Source organism: Lithobates pipiens, unplaced genomic scaffold (assembly GCF_037356315.1).
Source record: "Lithobates pipiens isolate NorthernLeopardFrog02 unplaced genomic scaffold, aLitPip1_a1.2 Scaffold_13, whole genome shotgun sequence".
In the NCBI taxonomy this organism is placed as follows: domain Eukaryota; kingdom Metazoa; phylum Chordata; class Amphibia; order Anura; family Ranidae; genus Lithobates; species Lithobates pipiens.
In genome coordinates, this window is record NW_027507718.1 from 295,001,289 (window position 1) to 295,019,287 (window position 17,999).

The 17,999-nt window shown below is 38.7% G+C and overlaps 1 protein-coding gene across 1 annotated transcript in view; it reads left to right on the plus strand.

The window, feature by feature from the left end:
* The window catches only part of LOC143974941 (bifunctional heparan sulfate N-deacetylase/N-sulfotransferase 3-like), a 375,710-nt gene that overhangs the window by 120,626 nt on the left and 237,085 nt on the right, over positions 1 to 17,999 (plus strand). Inside the window, exon 2 of the mRNA XM_077476811.1 lies at positions 5,830 to 6,943. Within this exon, the coding sequence (XP_077332937.1) occupies positions 5,963 to 6,943 (981 nt within the window). The 5' untranslated portion in view covers positions 5,830 to 5,962. The remainder of the gene's footprint in view (positions 1 to 5,829; positions 6,944 to 17,999) is intronic.

A 17,999-nucleotide genomic window follows, 5' to 3' on the forward strand; every position in this document is an offset into this window, starting at 1 on the left:
ACCATAGACAAAGTAATACAACTAGGTGTTGTACCTGCTCCAGGAGCGGCCGGCCCATTAAGGGTGCAGTGGCGCTGCCCCCGTAGTTTGCATGTGAGGATGCATGTAGGGTGCCAGACTTAAAGGTTTCTACAAGCTTTTTTTTTTTTAAGCCACATCACATGATTAGAGTCTGGGTTGGGCTCACCCACATCGGCATTAGAGAATACACTCACTACTCTTACCCTCACAACTGTTATGCCCGCCTTGATTACATATATTGCACACCCATCCTGCTCGCAAACTCATCCAAAGCGCTTATCCACTCCTGCCCATGGTCGGATCATAATATAGTCTCGATCGATTTCTCCTACATAGGTCTACCCCCAACCCCTTTCAACTGGCGTCTAAATGACTCACTACTAACAGACCCCTCCAACATCCAAAAGATCTCTACCCATATCAAAAATTACTTTCTAGATAACTCTACAGACGATGTATCTCCCACGACTCTTTGGTCGGCACATAAAGCAGTCTTAAGGGGCCACCTCATTCACATAGCTGCAACCAAAAATAAAGAGAGACTTACGACAATTAAGTGCCTTACCAGAGATCTAGATCTCTTATACCAAAAAATACATTTTTCACCATCACAAGAAATTAATAGTCAGATTCAAGAAAAACGCCAACAACTCGACACTATTTTATCTGTAAACACTGAAAAGGCCCTAAGATATTCTAAAGCTAAATTCCTACTACATGGCAACTCCACATCTACGATGTTCGCACGAAAACTCAAACAAGATATTAACCCACCACATTTATATAAATTGCGCGATAACAATGGCAACATAGTTACTCACCCCCAAGAAGTTATGGAAATCTTCACGGCTTTCTATAAAAATCTACTTTCTGACCCAAGTCCCCATCCTCAAACCCCACCCCTTGATTGGATAAACAACCTACACCTCCCATCCCTTACGAATGATCAAATTAATTCCTTAAAAGACCCCTGCACGGTTCCTGAAATCACAAAAATCATCAAATCCCTTAAAACTACCACTGCCCCAGGCCCTGATGGCTACACATCTTCCTACTATAAAAAATTCACTCCCCTCCTAGCTCCCAAATTAACTAATCTATTCAATTATATTCTTCAGGGTAACCAGTTCCCCGAGGAAATGCTCCTGGCCAACATGTCCTTGATCCCCAAGCCACATAAAGATCATACCCTTCCACAAAATTTTCGTCCAATATCCGTTCTAAATAACGACCTAAAAATATTTGGCAGACTGTTGGCTGATAGACTTGCAGCAGTCATAAACAATCTCATTCACATAGACCAGACCGGATTTATTCCTAACCGTCAAATAGTTGACAATATTAGACTTGTCACCAACATCATACAAGATGCCAATCTTCATTCTAAACCAGTTTGTCTCCTCAGTCTAGATATTCATAAGGCTTTTGACAGTGTCAATTGGTCCTACCTTAATCTTCTTCTTCCCAAATTCGGAATCCCTGACAAATTTCTACATGGCTTTAACGCCCTCTACCACTCCCCACACACCAGAATCAAAATACCTGGTATAAACTCCAAATTTTTCCCTCTTAGTAGAGGCACTAGACAAGGCTGCCCTTTATCCCCCCTCCTATTCGCCTTAGCCATAGAACCCCTTGCCCAAGCCTTAAGAAATAACATCAACATTAAAGGATACGCCAAAGGTCCCCATGACTTTAAGTTGAGTTTATACGCCGATGATGCCCTATTATTTCTGTCTGACCCTCTCATTTCTATACCTAATCTTCTCTCTGAACTAAAGGATTTTCAAAAGCTCTCGGGTTTAAGTATTAACATCAGCAAATGTTCAGCCCTTCCCATCAACATCCCCCAAAACATACTACATCTCCTACAACTAAACTTCCCATTCACTTGGACCACAAGCTCATTTAGATATCTCGGTATCCATATCTCCCCCTCTTTCAAATCCCTTTATAAGGAGAACTACCCCCCTTTATTTTCCCACATTAGCTCCCTTCTCAATAAATGGTCCTCCTACCATATCTCCTTTCTGGGCAGAATCTGTGCCATTAAGATGTCCATAGTCCCTAAACTTTTATACTATTTTAAAGCCCTCCCCATAAACGTTCCCAAAACTAGAATTCAATCACTCCAAAGAGAATTAAACAAATTTATATGGGCAAATAAAAAACCTAGATGTAGCAACTCCCTCATGCACAGACCGCAGGGCCTTGGCGGTCTAGGTCTTCCAAACATCTGGCAATACTTCCTCGCTGCCAAGCTCTCACAAATTTCCCAATGGCATGCCCCTACACATAATATCCCATGGAAAACTTTTGAATCATCTTCAATCCTTCCTCTATACCTACAAGGCCTTTTATGGTCCGATCAAAGTAACCTTCGTATCTTAAACAAAGCTAACATGATAGTTGCTCAACTTTTCCACATTTGGGCAAAGATCAAAGTTCCATTTAACCTTGCCTCTACCACATCCCCACTAACCTCATACTTGGGTGATATGAGATTTTCACAATCAAATGATGTTCATAATCAATATGCTCTATGGTCCAATAACAAACTCTCCACATTGGGCTCCTTTATCTTTAAATCATCCTTCCCGACATTCAACACACTTCAAATTAAATATGACCTACCCGCTACGGAACTTACACATTATAACCAAATAAAACAATTCTTTGCCCTTCACTACACCTTACAATCCCTTTCTTCAGAGACACTCTTTGAACATATCTGCTTGCATTCCTCACGAGACAGAGGTCTCATCTCACAACTCTATAACCTTTTAAACTCCTCTTCTACCCCGGAAAAATCCGCCCCAATGCTACACTGGGAGGAGGAACTTAACTGTTCTTACACCCCAGAACTTTGGAACGAGATGATTGACAATCTCCGGAAAAGCAATAAAGCGATTGCCTTTAGAGAAACCCCTCTTAAGCTATTCTCAAGATGGTATATGACCCCTACCAAAATTCACTCCTTTTATCCTGAAACATCCCCTAACTGCTTCAGGGGATGCACAGAACCAGGCACATTTGCTCATATTTTTTGGAGTTGCCGTCATCTCAAACCCATCTGGCAAGCAGCTATCACCAGATTTGAACTATCCTCAAAACACAAAATCTCCCTCACACCACAAATATGCATATTGTACGCCAATGTCCCAAACATACCTGCACCTTGCACTAGACTGCTTCACTCTCTTATTAGCTCGATACAATGGATGATTGCTCTAAATTGGAGAACTAGTTCCCTTCCTTGGCTGCAAGTTTTGAACCGTATGGAAATGCTCAAGTTATCAGAAAGGATTCACCACACCTTACATGATAGTATGCACATTTTCAACAACAAATGGATATACTGGTCCTTACCTTGATCATACTCTTGTATTCCCACCCGAATCCACCCTTCCCTCTCTAGGATACGTCCATAAAATCGTAATTTTATTATCTGTATCACTTTACCCACCTCTGCTAAGATTTGTACCACCCGCTCTTTGTGTAAATTCCAGTTTGTATTGTCACTAACTTTTTTTTTCTCTCTCTACTGAGAAACATTATTGTATGCATTTTATTTGTACTTTCTAACTGACAAATAAAGCTTTTGTAAACAAAAAAAAATCTTCATATCATAAAAGTGCAGTGCAATGAATGAAACATTCATGTAAAGTTCATATAACTCCAATTTTCCACAAAGATGACCAGTAAGTTTAAAACATGTCGAACACATCCTTCAGGTGCAGACAGAGCTCAATTCCATCACCAAAAGCAATCGTGGCCACTCACCTTATGGACATGACCCCTGAATCGACAGGATGGTCATAACAAGCTTTACCTTTAATAATTTTTACCTATTAAAGGTAACACTGGGCATGTTAACACCACAATTCCAGGCTAAACAATCCTCGGACACATCAGATGCATCAGATGCAATAAGTGTACATAAAAAACCAAGAGAGGGACGAAAAGTGCTCTCTGCTAATTTTATTATACTAAAAAAAAAAAAGTTTAAATAACACACTTAGAAAGATGCCACTTTTTCAAAAGTGCATAACAAAGTGCTTAGTGAAAGAACAATCCACATCGTTCAGAAAGATAGCCGTGGGTAACGTCAGAGGCATGACTCCTCCTTCCAAAACCCCCCACTCCCAACCTGTGACTGGACAATGAAGGATAATTAGCAGACTGATTAGCTCATCTCTCTGTCGCCTTGCTCTCTCCAGCTATCAGCATGTCCCTTCACAACCATTAAAATATTGTCAGAATGTCTACAATTTTCTCACTTTACTAATACAGTTTTTTTTTGTCTGTGTCTACATTGGAGGGGTTTCCCACCACTTTATGTCCAGGCAGAAAGTGAGGGGAAATATCCCCAATAAGCACACAGGAACAATCCTTCTCCACTCCATCCAACAAACATAAAAAAAAAAAAAAATGTGTCTGGAGCTGGGCTTTAAGCCACCTAGTGGCATGAGATGAAACTTGCAGAATAAATGACAATTGCTTGCCTATGCCTGTCTGCCAAACACTCTTAAAGGACACATTTTCCTAAAAAGGGGTGGAACATGGTACATGTTCCCATTGCTACAGTCACCGCCCGCCCTTAGTTGCGAAAAAAATGTGCATTTAAAAAAATAAAAAAATAAAGTGAACTTGTCTTTTACATTGGACATATATTGTTAGAAACCTTCTTCAATCCCTTTTACCACAATCATGCATTTTATTTCACCTCCCATATAATCCCTTCACTGCTCTAACGTCACAAAATAGCTTGATGAAGTTAACTAATTGTGAATGGCTCTGTCAGCTTTTTGAGCTGCTTGAGTTGGGGAATAGGCTTCTCATTGGGGACAAAACTTATCACCAGAGATGTTTGGTGCTGTCTTAGTAGAAGCTGGGACCTGGAATACTCCTAGGCAGGGTAAAGATCTTCTTCAGTAGATGTAGAAGTAAATACAGAGAGCTATCTGTATGCTACAGTCAAGCAACTATAAAAAAAAAGAAAAATACATAACATAGAATACTTTGGTGGGTTGCATGCAACACAATCTAACTGTATTGGGAAAAGGTAAAAAGAGACACTAATAAGAATGAAGAATAAACCAGCATCAAGCTTGGATTCAGAACGTGGGAATTGTTCTTGTTTTGTGTTATTTTGGTGCTCTCACAATTTCTTAAATGCTATAAAAAGTTTTTTGTTTTTTTTGAGAGCTATTATTATATAAGTTATGGAGCTGCAAAACAATTGTTATAAGCTCCCTAGATCCTCCAATGTGTATTTTAAAGGAAGATTTGATATACAATCTTTGTCATTGTGAACCAGAAAAAAAATTCAGCATACTTCCTGTAATCTAATATACATTGCTCAATAGAGTATACAGAAATGTTTTGTAAATGATCAAAAAAAATGCCATTGCTGCAGACATAAAAGGTTATGTGGTCAGCCAGTACAGGTCTTCTGATCGGCTATGGCTAAAACAACTTTATATTTATACAGTATTTCTAATCAATATCCTGACTGACATCTGAGAAATGTTTGCAGTAGACAAACTGTAAGCAGGGAGCCTCTTAAATGGGGACTTTTTGGCTGCTATATGACACACAATATAGCGTTTTATGACTGTAAGTAGCTTGCATATGCTTTTAATTATACATTTCCCCAGTTTAGTGTTTCTGTCAGGTGCCCTAGCATACGCGTTTCATAAATTTACAGGCTGACAGCTGTTTTTCCAAAATGAATTATGTCACAAGCAGCATATAAAATGTAAGCATGATGTAAATAAAAACATATTTTTTTCCTCTTTCTTCTAGTTTTCACATTCTCTGAAGTGTTTTGGAAAGCGACAGATGTGCTGCAATGGTTACATAAATCATCTGGCTGGACCGGAGTGAAATACTAAGTCCTATTTGTTCAGTGACACTTCTGTATAACAATTAGCTCAGCATGAGTTATATCATGAAATTTCACAGACATTTTCAAAGAACAATTCTCCTGCTTGCCACTTTTTGCATGGTAAGCATTGTCATTTCTGCCTATTACTTGTACACTGGCTATAAACAAGACAATGAAATATCAGAAGCATCCATGGAAATTGAATGTGGAGATATTGAATCTTTACCTTATAACTTATTGGAACACAGAACTGGAAAGCCATCAGTTTCTTTATTAACCGAGTCTGTTATATTGGTTTTTATAGAGAGTCAGTATTCCCAACTTGGCCAGGACATTATTGGAATTTTAGAATCCAGCAGGTTTAAATTCCATGCAGAAATAGCTCCGGGAAAGGGAGACCTACTACCACTAACGGATAATCACATTGGAAAATATGCACTTATTATATATGAAAACTTTATGAAATACATCAACATGGACACATGGAATAAGGAACTTCTGGACAAGTACTGCCTTCAATATGGCGTTAGTATCATTGGATTCCTTAAAGGCACAGAGAGCAACATTCAAACTTTTCACCAAAAGGGCTTCCCATTTATGATCCACAGCAACATGGCTGTCAAGACTTTTTGTATCAATCCTACAACACCATTACTTCATATAACAAAACCTACAAAAACACCTAAAGGGCCTTTGCTTGGAAATGAGTGGACAGTGTTCGAGGTTAACCACTCATTTTATCAACCCATAGTTTTTACAAAAGTTAAAATGCCTGTTGGTGACCCACCTCAGTTGTCTAAAATGTCCTTATTTGCCACAGTCATTCATGATTTGGGGTTTCAAGATGGTATTCAAAGGATGTTTTTTGGCAATAATTTGAACTTTTGGCTACACAAACTCATTTTTGTAGATGCTATATCTTTCCTTTCTGAAAAGAAGTTTACCTTGTCATTGGATAGATATATTCTTGTGGATATTGATGACATTTTTGTGGGTAAAGAAGGAACCAGAATGAAAATGAATGATGTCAAGGTAAGTTTTTATCAATGTGTCTTTAATTGCAAACATATTGAGAAATGTTTTAAAGGGGCTCTGTCACTGGTGTAAAATACTTAACAAATCTTAAAATGAGCCCAGCATGTAAGATATAATGCTTATCTGTCCCCGACACTCACACAATTGATAATTCCTAACTTGAAGTGTTATAATGGCTAAGTACTTTTTGCATTCAACAATTTCAAGATTGTTGGATGCCTTACTCCCTGCTGCATACAGTGATTCAGTCTAACCTAATCTAGTCCTCTACCTCAATGAAACCACAGAGCACAGAAGGGAACTAGGCATCTGAAATGCACAAAAGAGTATTCAGCAATCTTGGCTGTTTAAGATACCAATGATCAGTATTACAAGTGGTATTACAAGTGGTGGGGCAAGTGGGAATCTTCTTCACTTTGATTAATATTGTTGTATTAAAAGCTTAATTTTATAATATAGTAGACATTTTTAAGCTGTAACATGTAAGAACTTTTTTGGAGTGCCACTCTAAGTTCTGCTGCTCAAATGAACCACAACCAAAGGGGGTGCTGGGGCCTAAAATAAATGATGCTCTCTTCCACTTTTTTCCTTTCTTCCACTCATTCCCCTTTTTTGCATAATACCTATCTCTAAGGGCATATACTTGTACTGTGAATCAGCTTTCATTCAGACAGGAAACATATAGCTCCTCCAGAGGAGCAGACACTTATTCTTTATTCAGTTTACTCTTTAGTCAATTGAATTTCAGTGTTTAGTGTATTGTACTATTTAATTGCAACTGCCTACTTAATAAACTGAGGTGTACAATAATAACCACATCAATAATAATTCTAATAAGAAAAAAGTATCATTTTAATATTGCTTTTTGGAAAAAAAATCTTCTTATAAGCTTCTGAAGTTATGACCTAGGTTTCTGTAAAAAAAAAAAAAAAAAGTAGATAAGCCAACCAGTGTTTTTTTGAGGCTACTAGGGTTGTAACAATTACTAACAATGAAATTTTTGCTTTGATTACGTTTGATATATACAACATCAGATTCTAACATAGTGTATTGTTGTCTTGACTGGGACCAGTAAAACCACTGAACCATAATCCATTCAAATATTAAGTTATGACCATTTAGATTTAGGGGATGCTGATTTGTGTGCAGTCTGAATCAGTCTGGATATTTCTGGAACCTTGCAGGGGACTAAAAGAAAATTGTTAGTGCAGTTGCAGTTACAAGATAATTAAGTGCCACATCCCATTTGTTTAGTAAGTAAGTAATATTAAGCCATAGCTCTACTTAAAGCAGAGTTCCACTCAAAAGTGGAACTTACGCTTATCTGTCTCCTCCCCCCTCTGGTGACACATATGGCACCTTTCAGGGGTGAGGGGGAAGGGGGACCTGTTTTTGGAAGGTCCCCCTTCACCATTTTTAGTGGTGCCGTACTTCAGAAATTCGATCACCCTCCTCCTTCCTCTGCCGCCGTGCCAATTAGAAAACGCAGCAGGCTTTGCAAGTTTCCCTTACCAAGAATGGCGTCAGCAGCACCCAACAGCCAATCTGAAAATCGACTGGGGTGCCGACATCGTGGGAACCCTGGACAGGTAAGTGTCCTAATATTCATGGTCAATAGCTACAGTATTTGATATTTTTCATGGGGGGCCAGAACACCTGAAAATACTTTTACTAACTTGATCTTTTTGAATTTACAGCTTACTTTTAATCTTGGATGCACATAATGTTCTGTCTCAGTTTTCTTTGCTAACTGCAGATGCTGTGGTTTGTGATGTTGGTGCTCTGTAAAATAATGTAATATAGTAACTGAGCATTTCACATGGATCTCACCCTTGAAATTACATATATGTATAATAGGAGGACATTCTTAACTGGCATCAGCAAGCGTAAACCAAGCACAAGACAAGGACACTCAGGAACAGTCCAAGAAAGCTTCTCTTGCGCATTTATTCAGCAAGGCAATATATATAGTTTCAATGTAGGAAGGCTTTGCACAGCAAGTCCATAGCATAAAATATAACTGAATAATTGTTCACTTTAGCTACTAACTAACTCAACTAAATTAGTGACTAACAGGATGTTACCTAATGGGTACCCCAAAACAAACAACACTTGTACATTTTTAGTGTTATGCCAGCAATCAGCCTTTTATTACAGCGGCATACTCACATATCAGAGAGAGCAAGAATGAGTGCCCTGAATCAGTTACCACATATGAAGGCCTGTGCACAAGTGAGATTGATAAGGAGGTCTGGCTACCAGATAAGATGTGAACCAAGGAATGAAGGTTTATCCCCACCCAAAGCTAAAAACAACAAGTTTGTTTTTTCTCCATATAAGTCAATCATGTAGGGCCCATGCACCATGTGCAGATGAAAAACCTATAGTAGATGACACATATTCACCATCCAACCATCCACAATCCTGCTATCCAGTGCAACTTTACAGCAGAATATATTCCCAAAAACTTCATTCTGCATCTGGCTAATAACTTTCTCCTTAATCTTTGCAGTGAAAAACATTCATTCTGTTTCTTATGCTATCCTCACACTGCTGTCTAAACCAATTTAAAGCCAAAATAAAATTGGCATCTCACACAGAAAGCAAAGGATCTATATTTGTTAGAGTAGAAACAACATTGTTTCAGAGTCAATACTGTTATGTTTTCTTTGGGGACAAGGTGTTAAAGGCTGTGAAGATTAGAATACCCTGTCTGTAGTGCTCCCACAGTGATCATTTGACCTTTCACATGGATGTACTGTAGAGTACATGAAAAAATAGCATTGCTAATGTAGCTGCTCTAGGCTAAGCTTTATGATCAACACTTAATACAAGAAACAATGATGAAAAGCCGTTTACAGAGCTGAAAACTCTTAAAAGCTTAACAGCCCCTAGCAACCCTTATAAAAAAAAGATGGAAAATGTTATCATGGTTGAACCATAGAGTATATATATGTAAATTAATTTTTTAAGTATTTTGTAAAATATAGCCTTAGGATACCTTGGTCATAATTAGGTATTTACAGCACTGAATAATGTTTTTGGAATTGGTTTGTCAGAATGTTGAATTTACAACTACTGCCACTAATTATTGATTTGTCAGTCAAGCTGAGAGTAAAGCTATACTCTAGGTCTCTAGAAAAAAGATCTAGTCACCGGTCACACGGCTGTTGTGAGTAGTTGAAATGCTACTCTCTTGCAGTGCTGACTTTGGACGTACTGCAAGGATCTTAATTAAAAGGTAGGCTGAGAATCCAAGGATCAGAGAGTAAGAAAGCAAAGGTAGCAAAAGCATTACAGATATGGAGAGGGGAATGGATGGTGGAGAGTTTTATGCTGTTATATAACTATGAACCCCCCACATACTTAGAACCTAAAAAAGGATACATTATCATTCATATGTTTGGACAATATGGATGTAACCACTTATACTGCAAGACCTGATAGAAATTAAACACTAGAAGATTGCTCTTTAACTGGTTGGAAGCATATTGCTTCCTGCAGGCACAAAGTGCTCGAATGTGACCCTTTAGATTGAGAAAAAATGGCAGTGATCAGCGCACTTTTCAAGCGGGTAACAATGTAATTGCCCACTAAGACCAGGGCCACCGCTGTTTACTAAGATTAATTACATTTGGCTACTGGCACTGCAAGTGTACACAGGGGCTGTCACTGGACGGGGAGATCACCACTGGACGGGGAGATCACCACTGGACATAGTAACTGATCCCCACTGGGCATAAGTAAAATAATTGGACATGTGGACCTCCAAACTTTCAAAACATATACAGTGCCTTGAAAAAGTGCTCCAACATGATAAGTCATTGGTCCGGAATTGTCATATGGTGGAGGGGGAAGAGTTCTCTGCTCTGTGTAATTTCAAATTTACAGTGCCTTGAAAAATATTCATACAACTGGAAATTTTCCACATTGTGTCATGTTACAACCAAAAATTTGAATGTATCTTATTGGGATTTTATGCGATAGCCCAACACAAAGTGGCACATAATGATAAATGGTTTCCAATTTAATTTATAGTCAGTACTTTGTAGAACCACGTTTTGCTGCAATTACAGCTGCAAATCTTTTTAGGGTATGTCTCTACCAGCTTTGAGAGTGAATTTTTTTCCCATTCCTCTTTGCAAAATAGCTCAACCTCTGTCAGATTGGATGGGGAGAGTCCATGAACAGCTATTTTAAGTCCTGTCACAGATTCTCAATTGGATTTAGGTCTAGACTTTGACTGGGCCATTCTAACACATGAATATGCTTTGACCTAAACCAGGTCGGAGCTCTAGCTGTATGATTAGGGTTGTTGTCCTTCTGGAAGGTAAACCACCGCCCCAGTCTCAAGACTTTTGCAGACTCTAACAGGTTTTCTTCTAAGGTAGCCCTGTATTTGGCTCCATCCATCTTCCCATCAACTCTGAAGCGCCTCCCTGTCCCTGCTGAAAATAAGTATCCCTACAAGATGATGCTGCCACCACCATGTTTCACAGTGTGGATGGTGTGTTCAGGGTGATGTACAGTGTCACTTTTTTCGCCAGTTTTGCTTTTAGGCCAAAATGTTCAATTTTGGTTTCATCTGACCAGGGCACCTTCTTCCACTTGTTTGCTGTGTCCCCCACATGGCTTCTTGCAAACTACAACTGGGACTTCTTATGGCTTTCTTTCAACAATAGCTTTCTACTTGCCGCTCTTCCATAAAGGCCAGATTTGTGGAGTGCACGATTAATAGTTGTCCTGTGGCAGATTCTCCTACCTGAGCTGTGAATCTTTGCAGCTCCTCCAGATTTACTTTTTGGCTGCTTCTCTGATTAATGCTCTCCTTGCCCCGCATGTCAGTTTAGGTGGACAGCCATGTGTGGTAGGTTTGCAGTTGTGTCATACTCTTTCTCTTTTCGGATGATGGATTGAACAGGGCTCCGTAAAATGTTCAAAGCTTGGGATATTTGTTTATTATTATTATTATTAATGATTTAAATAGCGCCAAAAGTTTTATTTAGTAATTAGGAGACATCTGAAGGCAATTGGTTCCACTAGATTTTAGTTAGGATATCAGAGTAAAGGGGGCTGAATACAAGTGTACACTACACTCTCAGCTATTTATTTGTAAAACATTTTGAAAACTATTTACAATTTTCCTTCCACTTCACAATTATGTTTCACTTTGTGTTTGTCTATCACGCAAAATCCCAATAAAATACATATTTCCGTTTTTGGTTGTAACATGACAAAATGTGGAAAATTTCAAGAAGGTATGAATACTTTTTCAAGACACTGTATGACTAGATAGATAGATAGATAGATAGATAGATAGATAGATAGATAGATAGATAGATAGATAGATAGATAGATAGATAGATAGATACACTAGATATTTAGAAACATTTGCAGAAACTACTGACCTACTGGTCTTTCTGTGTGCTACACTTTGAAGACTTAAAAACACGTGTTACAATAGTGGCTAGTAGAAGTAGCAGAATAAAAAAACAGGCTCCACTCCTGCAAACTGAGGAAAATAAAATGAGACTACAGTAAGCACAAGATCATCAAAACTGGACAACTTAAATTATAACTAAACCCAAGAACAAACATTTACTATCTTACAGCTTACCAGTCCTTTGATGTAGTGGTTGATTTGTTTTTATTTTTTTCATGCTCAAATCATTTTCAGCAAGTTCCGAAAATACCTGTTGATCTTGGCAGAAATGCAGTTTCATAAAATAATGTTATCTTTTTTTTGTGCGGATTTCTAATCCCACCTCCACCCAAGCAATATATGTAACACTGGGCATTGTTACTGAGATGCAGAACTTTTTTGTCCACAAGATGGCAGATCCAATTTGTTTGGCCTTTCTGTGACTGGAATACAATTGCCAGGGGCAGCCTGGGAGATGGGGTTCTGAAGGCGGATCCTATCTACAGTCATTCTGGGGCGGCAACTACAAGGCCCATGAGCACCTGGAGAGTGGAGGGATGATATATAGGTACAAGCCTGGGAAGGAGCTGGGCAGTTGGGGAAAATGCACCAACAGGAAGGAGTGTGTGAGTCATGCTGCGTCAAGCTGTGTTGTGCTGTGCCAGCTGAACTGTACCAGGCTGGGCCATGCCAGAGCCAAAGAGTGTACTGCTGTGCTGGATGCCAAACCTGGGAGCTGATTGGGAACATTGGGAACATGGGCATCCACCAACCAGAATCGCTGTTCAAGTTTTGCTTCTGTTGACATCGTTGCATCACTGTTTAGGGGAGCCTCCCACCATACAGACTACTTGCTGCTGCTTGAGGACTCTCACAAGGGGATCCAGTGACAGGATCTCGGACCTGCTTTATAGTTAAAACTATCTGTTAACCCTTTCCTGCAGCCTAAATCTGATAACAAATCAACCCCTTTTATTGTCACTTTGAAACCTATCACGTCTGCTGCTATTTTCTCAATTAGGCAACAGTTATCAGAGCCAAATACAGGTCTCTAAGTCATCAATATTCCAGAACACTGACTTTGTTTAGCTCTCCATCTGCCCCACCTCGCAGCTACCTAATACTTCAAACTTTATACTTTCAATTATATTTTTGAATGGCTTCAGTCCCTGTCTGGATGTGATAAGGTGCCTCCGTACCCATCTAGCCTGGTTTTACTTTAGGCCGCTCTTGAGTGCAACCCCTTCGAGTCATCTACACCCTCACCCTTTTGTATTGCAAATTTTGCATGCCAACATTGCCTTCAGAAATTCACTGTCCAAATTGTTCCACTGGGAGCAGAACCGAGTTGCTGACGAGCTCTCAAGGCCTAGCCCCTTGGTCTGAGAGCCCTCAAGTAACCTTGCCTGTCTTATCTTTTTTTTTTTTGTTAGAATTCTTCTTGGTCACTTGAGGTGAAACCTCACATTCAGAGAGCTACTGTTTATGTTCTTTCTACTGCAGTATAGTTTAATTGTATTTGTTTTAGTAATGTTTACATGCCTTGACACTGAAGTACAATCTGCTTTGTTTTTTTTAAAAGACAGTGTGTGCAATCTTTGTATGCCTGTTGGGAGTTCCCAGCCAAGGTTTTCTGGTGCTGTCAGCTTGAGTGAGGCATCCTCTAGGGCTAAAGAGAGCAGAGTACCTAAAACTACCACTGGCTCCTGGGTACACATACATAAACAAAAACAGCAATGTTTGAAGTTCAGGTTGGTTGGTGCCAACAAAGTTGGTGGCAATCATTACTCCCTCTATAAATACCACGGAGAGTGAGCTGGTGCTTTAACATGCAGATATTAGGGTCAATATTTGGTTTACACAGCATGAATTCTATGGGATAAAATAGACAGAGACAGTCACAGCTTCTAATGTGTGACTGAGAAATAAGAAGGAGCTATGTGATGCTATGGAGTCAGCATCGACCAGGAAACATCTCTAATTCCTTACAGAATTTATGCTGCAAATAACTGAATTATGTAGGCAGAAGAGGTTCATATCCAATACCAGATACAGTAGGTGTACCAAATACATTGGTATATGTGATACCACTGGTGCTAGTATTATTTGATGTTATATAATGGATTTGGGTTTTCCCTGCAGTTAATGCCCCCTCTGTTTTGCTCCTGTCAGTCTAGTCTCCTTATACAGTAGATGTCATGCATTCTTTGTTTTTATTATTTGATCGTTGTGCAACTTGATAAAAATTAGGTTGTCAACTATAGATAGATTATTCGTTAGAGAAACACATTGATCATTTATCAAAGCATGCATGGCCACCATTAGTTAGACATCCCCAGTCTTTCTATGGTCAAGGTTAATTTTGGTTTTACCTTTGCTGAGTAAATAGAGCTTTTGAAGAGTAAGGAGCCTTTGTGTCAGAAAAGCCTTTCATCAGCAAAATTAGCCCAGAAAAACATCTTTATAATGACAGCCTGGAATAAGTTACATTGGATTTTACGTATGAGTCTGATTGTTGAGTTAAAACTGTCTATAGATTATTGTTCATATAGACTGGTTCTCAGGAATTATGTCTTTTGCATGTGCATACACAATTAAAAGTAATAAATATATATCTAAGCTATTAAAAGTATAACTAAAGGAAAACTATGGCCTTCTATTAAACAAATATGCTGTAGCACTTTAGTGAAAGTTAATTATAAATTCATCTGCACTAACAGTTTTCTCTTAATCCCCTACAAAGTCCCAGAAATACGCACTGAGCTTGATGAAGTCCACCGAATGGAACTTCCTGTGATGGTGTGGCAACAGTGCTGCACTGCTGCTGAATTTATTCGCTACTCTCATGTATAATATCGATGCAGTCTGCGCTCAGCTCTTTCACCTAGTCACACAGGTGAGGGATACCAGTGCTCAGACTGTTGCCCTTGTTGGCCATCCAATAACAGATCCAGTAAAAGAAGTCAGCACCACAGCAGGATCATATATATATAGGGCTCCCAAAGTGCATCCCACTTTCTCTGCTGCCAAGCCCATGAAGGTCACTGGGCTCTACCATTCTTCTGGGGAGCATGGGACCATGATAAACTGGTGAACCTTTGAGAGCAGGAGGAGACTGGAGAACATCTGTTTCCAGATTCTCTCTGCGACTAAACCTGAAAGCAAAGCAAATGTATTTGCCTATAATTTACTGTTGAAGACAAAAAGCCTTGTTTTGGAAAAAAAAAATGTTTATTGTTATCAAATAATTTATATGAAAAGTTTGAACACAAGAGTTTCATAACACAGTTCATAAAATCTACAGTCAAACAGCATTGTAGAACTAAAATTATGCCAATAAAATAGATTGTGATTTTGTACAAGATCAAATAGATATTGACCAGTGAAAAGACGCATTATATTCAAAACAAGCATTGTAATCATTCTGATTTTTAGTTGCTCTAAGAATATATGGATATGCAAATACATGTAGAATTAAATAGAGGATGCAAACCATGAAAAATGGACTGATCCACATGCATCAGATTCTCCTCCTTGTGAAGCATTTCATTCTAAATAGAATTTAAAGTGTCTCTATATGGGTATCTATATGTCTATATATTTTATATGCTTAATATAAAGAGGTGAGGGGTTAGAACCCCAGTCAGGGTTTTTGTTGTTATCTGAGAGAGCGTTTTACCCTCTCTATTTTTTGTGGTGACTTTTTTTCACTAGGAGTTCAAGTAAGGCAACATCCAAAAATTTGAGTTGTCACCTAAAGTGACGGTAAACCTCTGAAATGAAAAATGAACAAAACATTTCCCTGTATAGTGTGTACTAGCCTGTATCCAAAGCGCAGCATGTCATTTCTGCTACCTCTCCCTTTGCGATCCGCATGAGTCACTTTTGACATGGACTTTCACATTAGCAGTAGAGCTGGGGTAACAATTTGTTTTTTCTTCTGACAGGTGTACCGAAGGCCATAGCATTTCTGTTTTCCCCTGAAGATGTTATGTTTGATGAAATATGCGTAGGGAGGGGCATGCAGTCTGACCTCACTACGCCTGTGTGCCATATGGCAAAAATGTGGCCAGCTATATTTCTTTTGCTGCTTTGTTAGTACATTATTTTTACAATAAATTTTGATTCACTTTTGGGGTTACACTATGTATTGCCTTTTCTTTGATGAGATACATATAACATAAGCATTCCTGGAAGTAAAGAGGAATAACCTGGGGTTGTTGGAGTGATTCCCTTGCCAGCTACCATCTACTTAATATTATGAAAGAGTGCTTGTGACTTCCATAGCTAAGGAGTCTATGGATTCGGTAAGAGGCATATTTTTAATGGTGATGGCGGTGAAGGAGTGTCTCCGATGGTGATCCACTGGGAGTCGGAGAACTTGTTTTAGCGGGCTATTACATAATATTGTGGTGGATTCAAATTATATTGAGATTATGTTTGGATTTTGCACTGAGTTTGTTTTTATTGCATTTACTATTGCATGTGCATTATATTCACTATTCTTAAAAGGATAGCATTATAGCACAGTTATGTATGTATACATGTTTGAAGTATCTGTCTGTGGATACTAGTGGAAGCAGCTATTTTAACTGTGATATTGGTTACATGTTTAAGTCGGATTCTATAACCTTTCTTGATACAATTCTTTTTGATATTCCAATGATTTTTTTTCAAAGCATTAGCACAGAGTTTACTAGGATTTAGTGTTGGTATTTTCTCACTTCTGACACCACAGAATCTCAAGAGATGCCCCCATACCCCACCAGCACACAGAAGGTGTTTGAGAGTTTCAGCTGTGCATGTTTCCCAATAAGACTATGTATAGGGGGGGGGGGTGGGGGGTCCTTTCCCTCCATTCTGGTCTCAGATCACACTTTACAAATTTACAAACACTTTTAAGAACATGAATAAAAATACATTGTCCAATAACTTGTTCTGCTGACAGCTGTCTAAGAGGACATTTTCCCCACTTTGGAGAGATTTCATTCACTTCCAGTTGTGCTTTCTGAATGGTACATAGATGTGTAGAAAAAAAACTGGGATTTAAACCATCCCCTACTGTGTCCAGGAATTAAATAAAAAAGCTTTAGATCTCAGCAGACTTTATTAATGGAGATTAAGCTCCAATTGGAAGAGGACAGATGTATTTCCATATACAGTGCCCTTTCTTCTAGGTTAGGTCAAACATTTGCACAGATTGGCATGACAGCCAGCACCCAAGTAATGAGAACGTGGCAGAGAAACAAAGTGCCTGGAACAGGGTAGTAACATCTTTCAAGCTTAGTTTACTAGCCTGAGACTCATTCTGATTGCACCTAAAAATCATAGAGGAAAGCTGTAGTTTTTTTTAGTTTTCCTTATTCTTGTAGCTGGTGACACTTTAGTTTTTTTTTCTAATGTCGCTCTCTCTCTCACCAAATAATAATCAATCTACTGTACTGTATTAACATTCTGCTAACAAGACTGTAATTAATGTATAATCACGTATTACAGAGACCTTAGCTAGAACACCAAGTATAAGTGACACTGATCACTACATAACAGAATGAACAAATTGAAAGACAGCAACTGCATTTTACTTTTTTATACCTGGAGGATGAATTTTTAAGTTAAATAAAGATTATATTA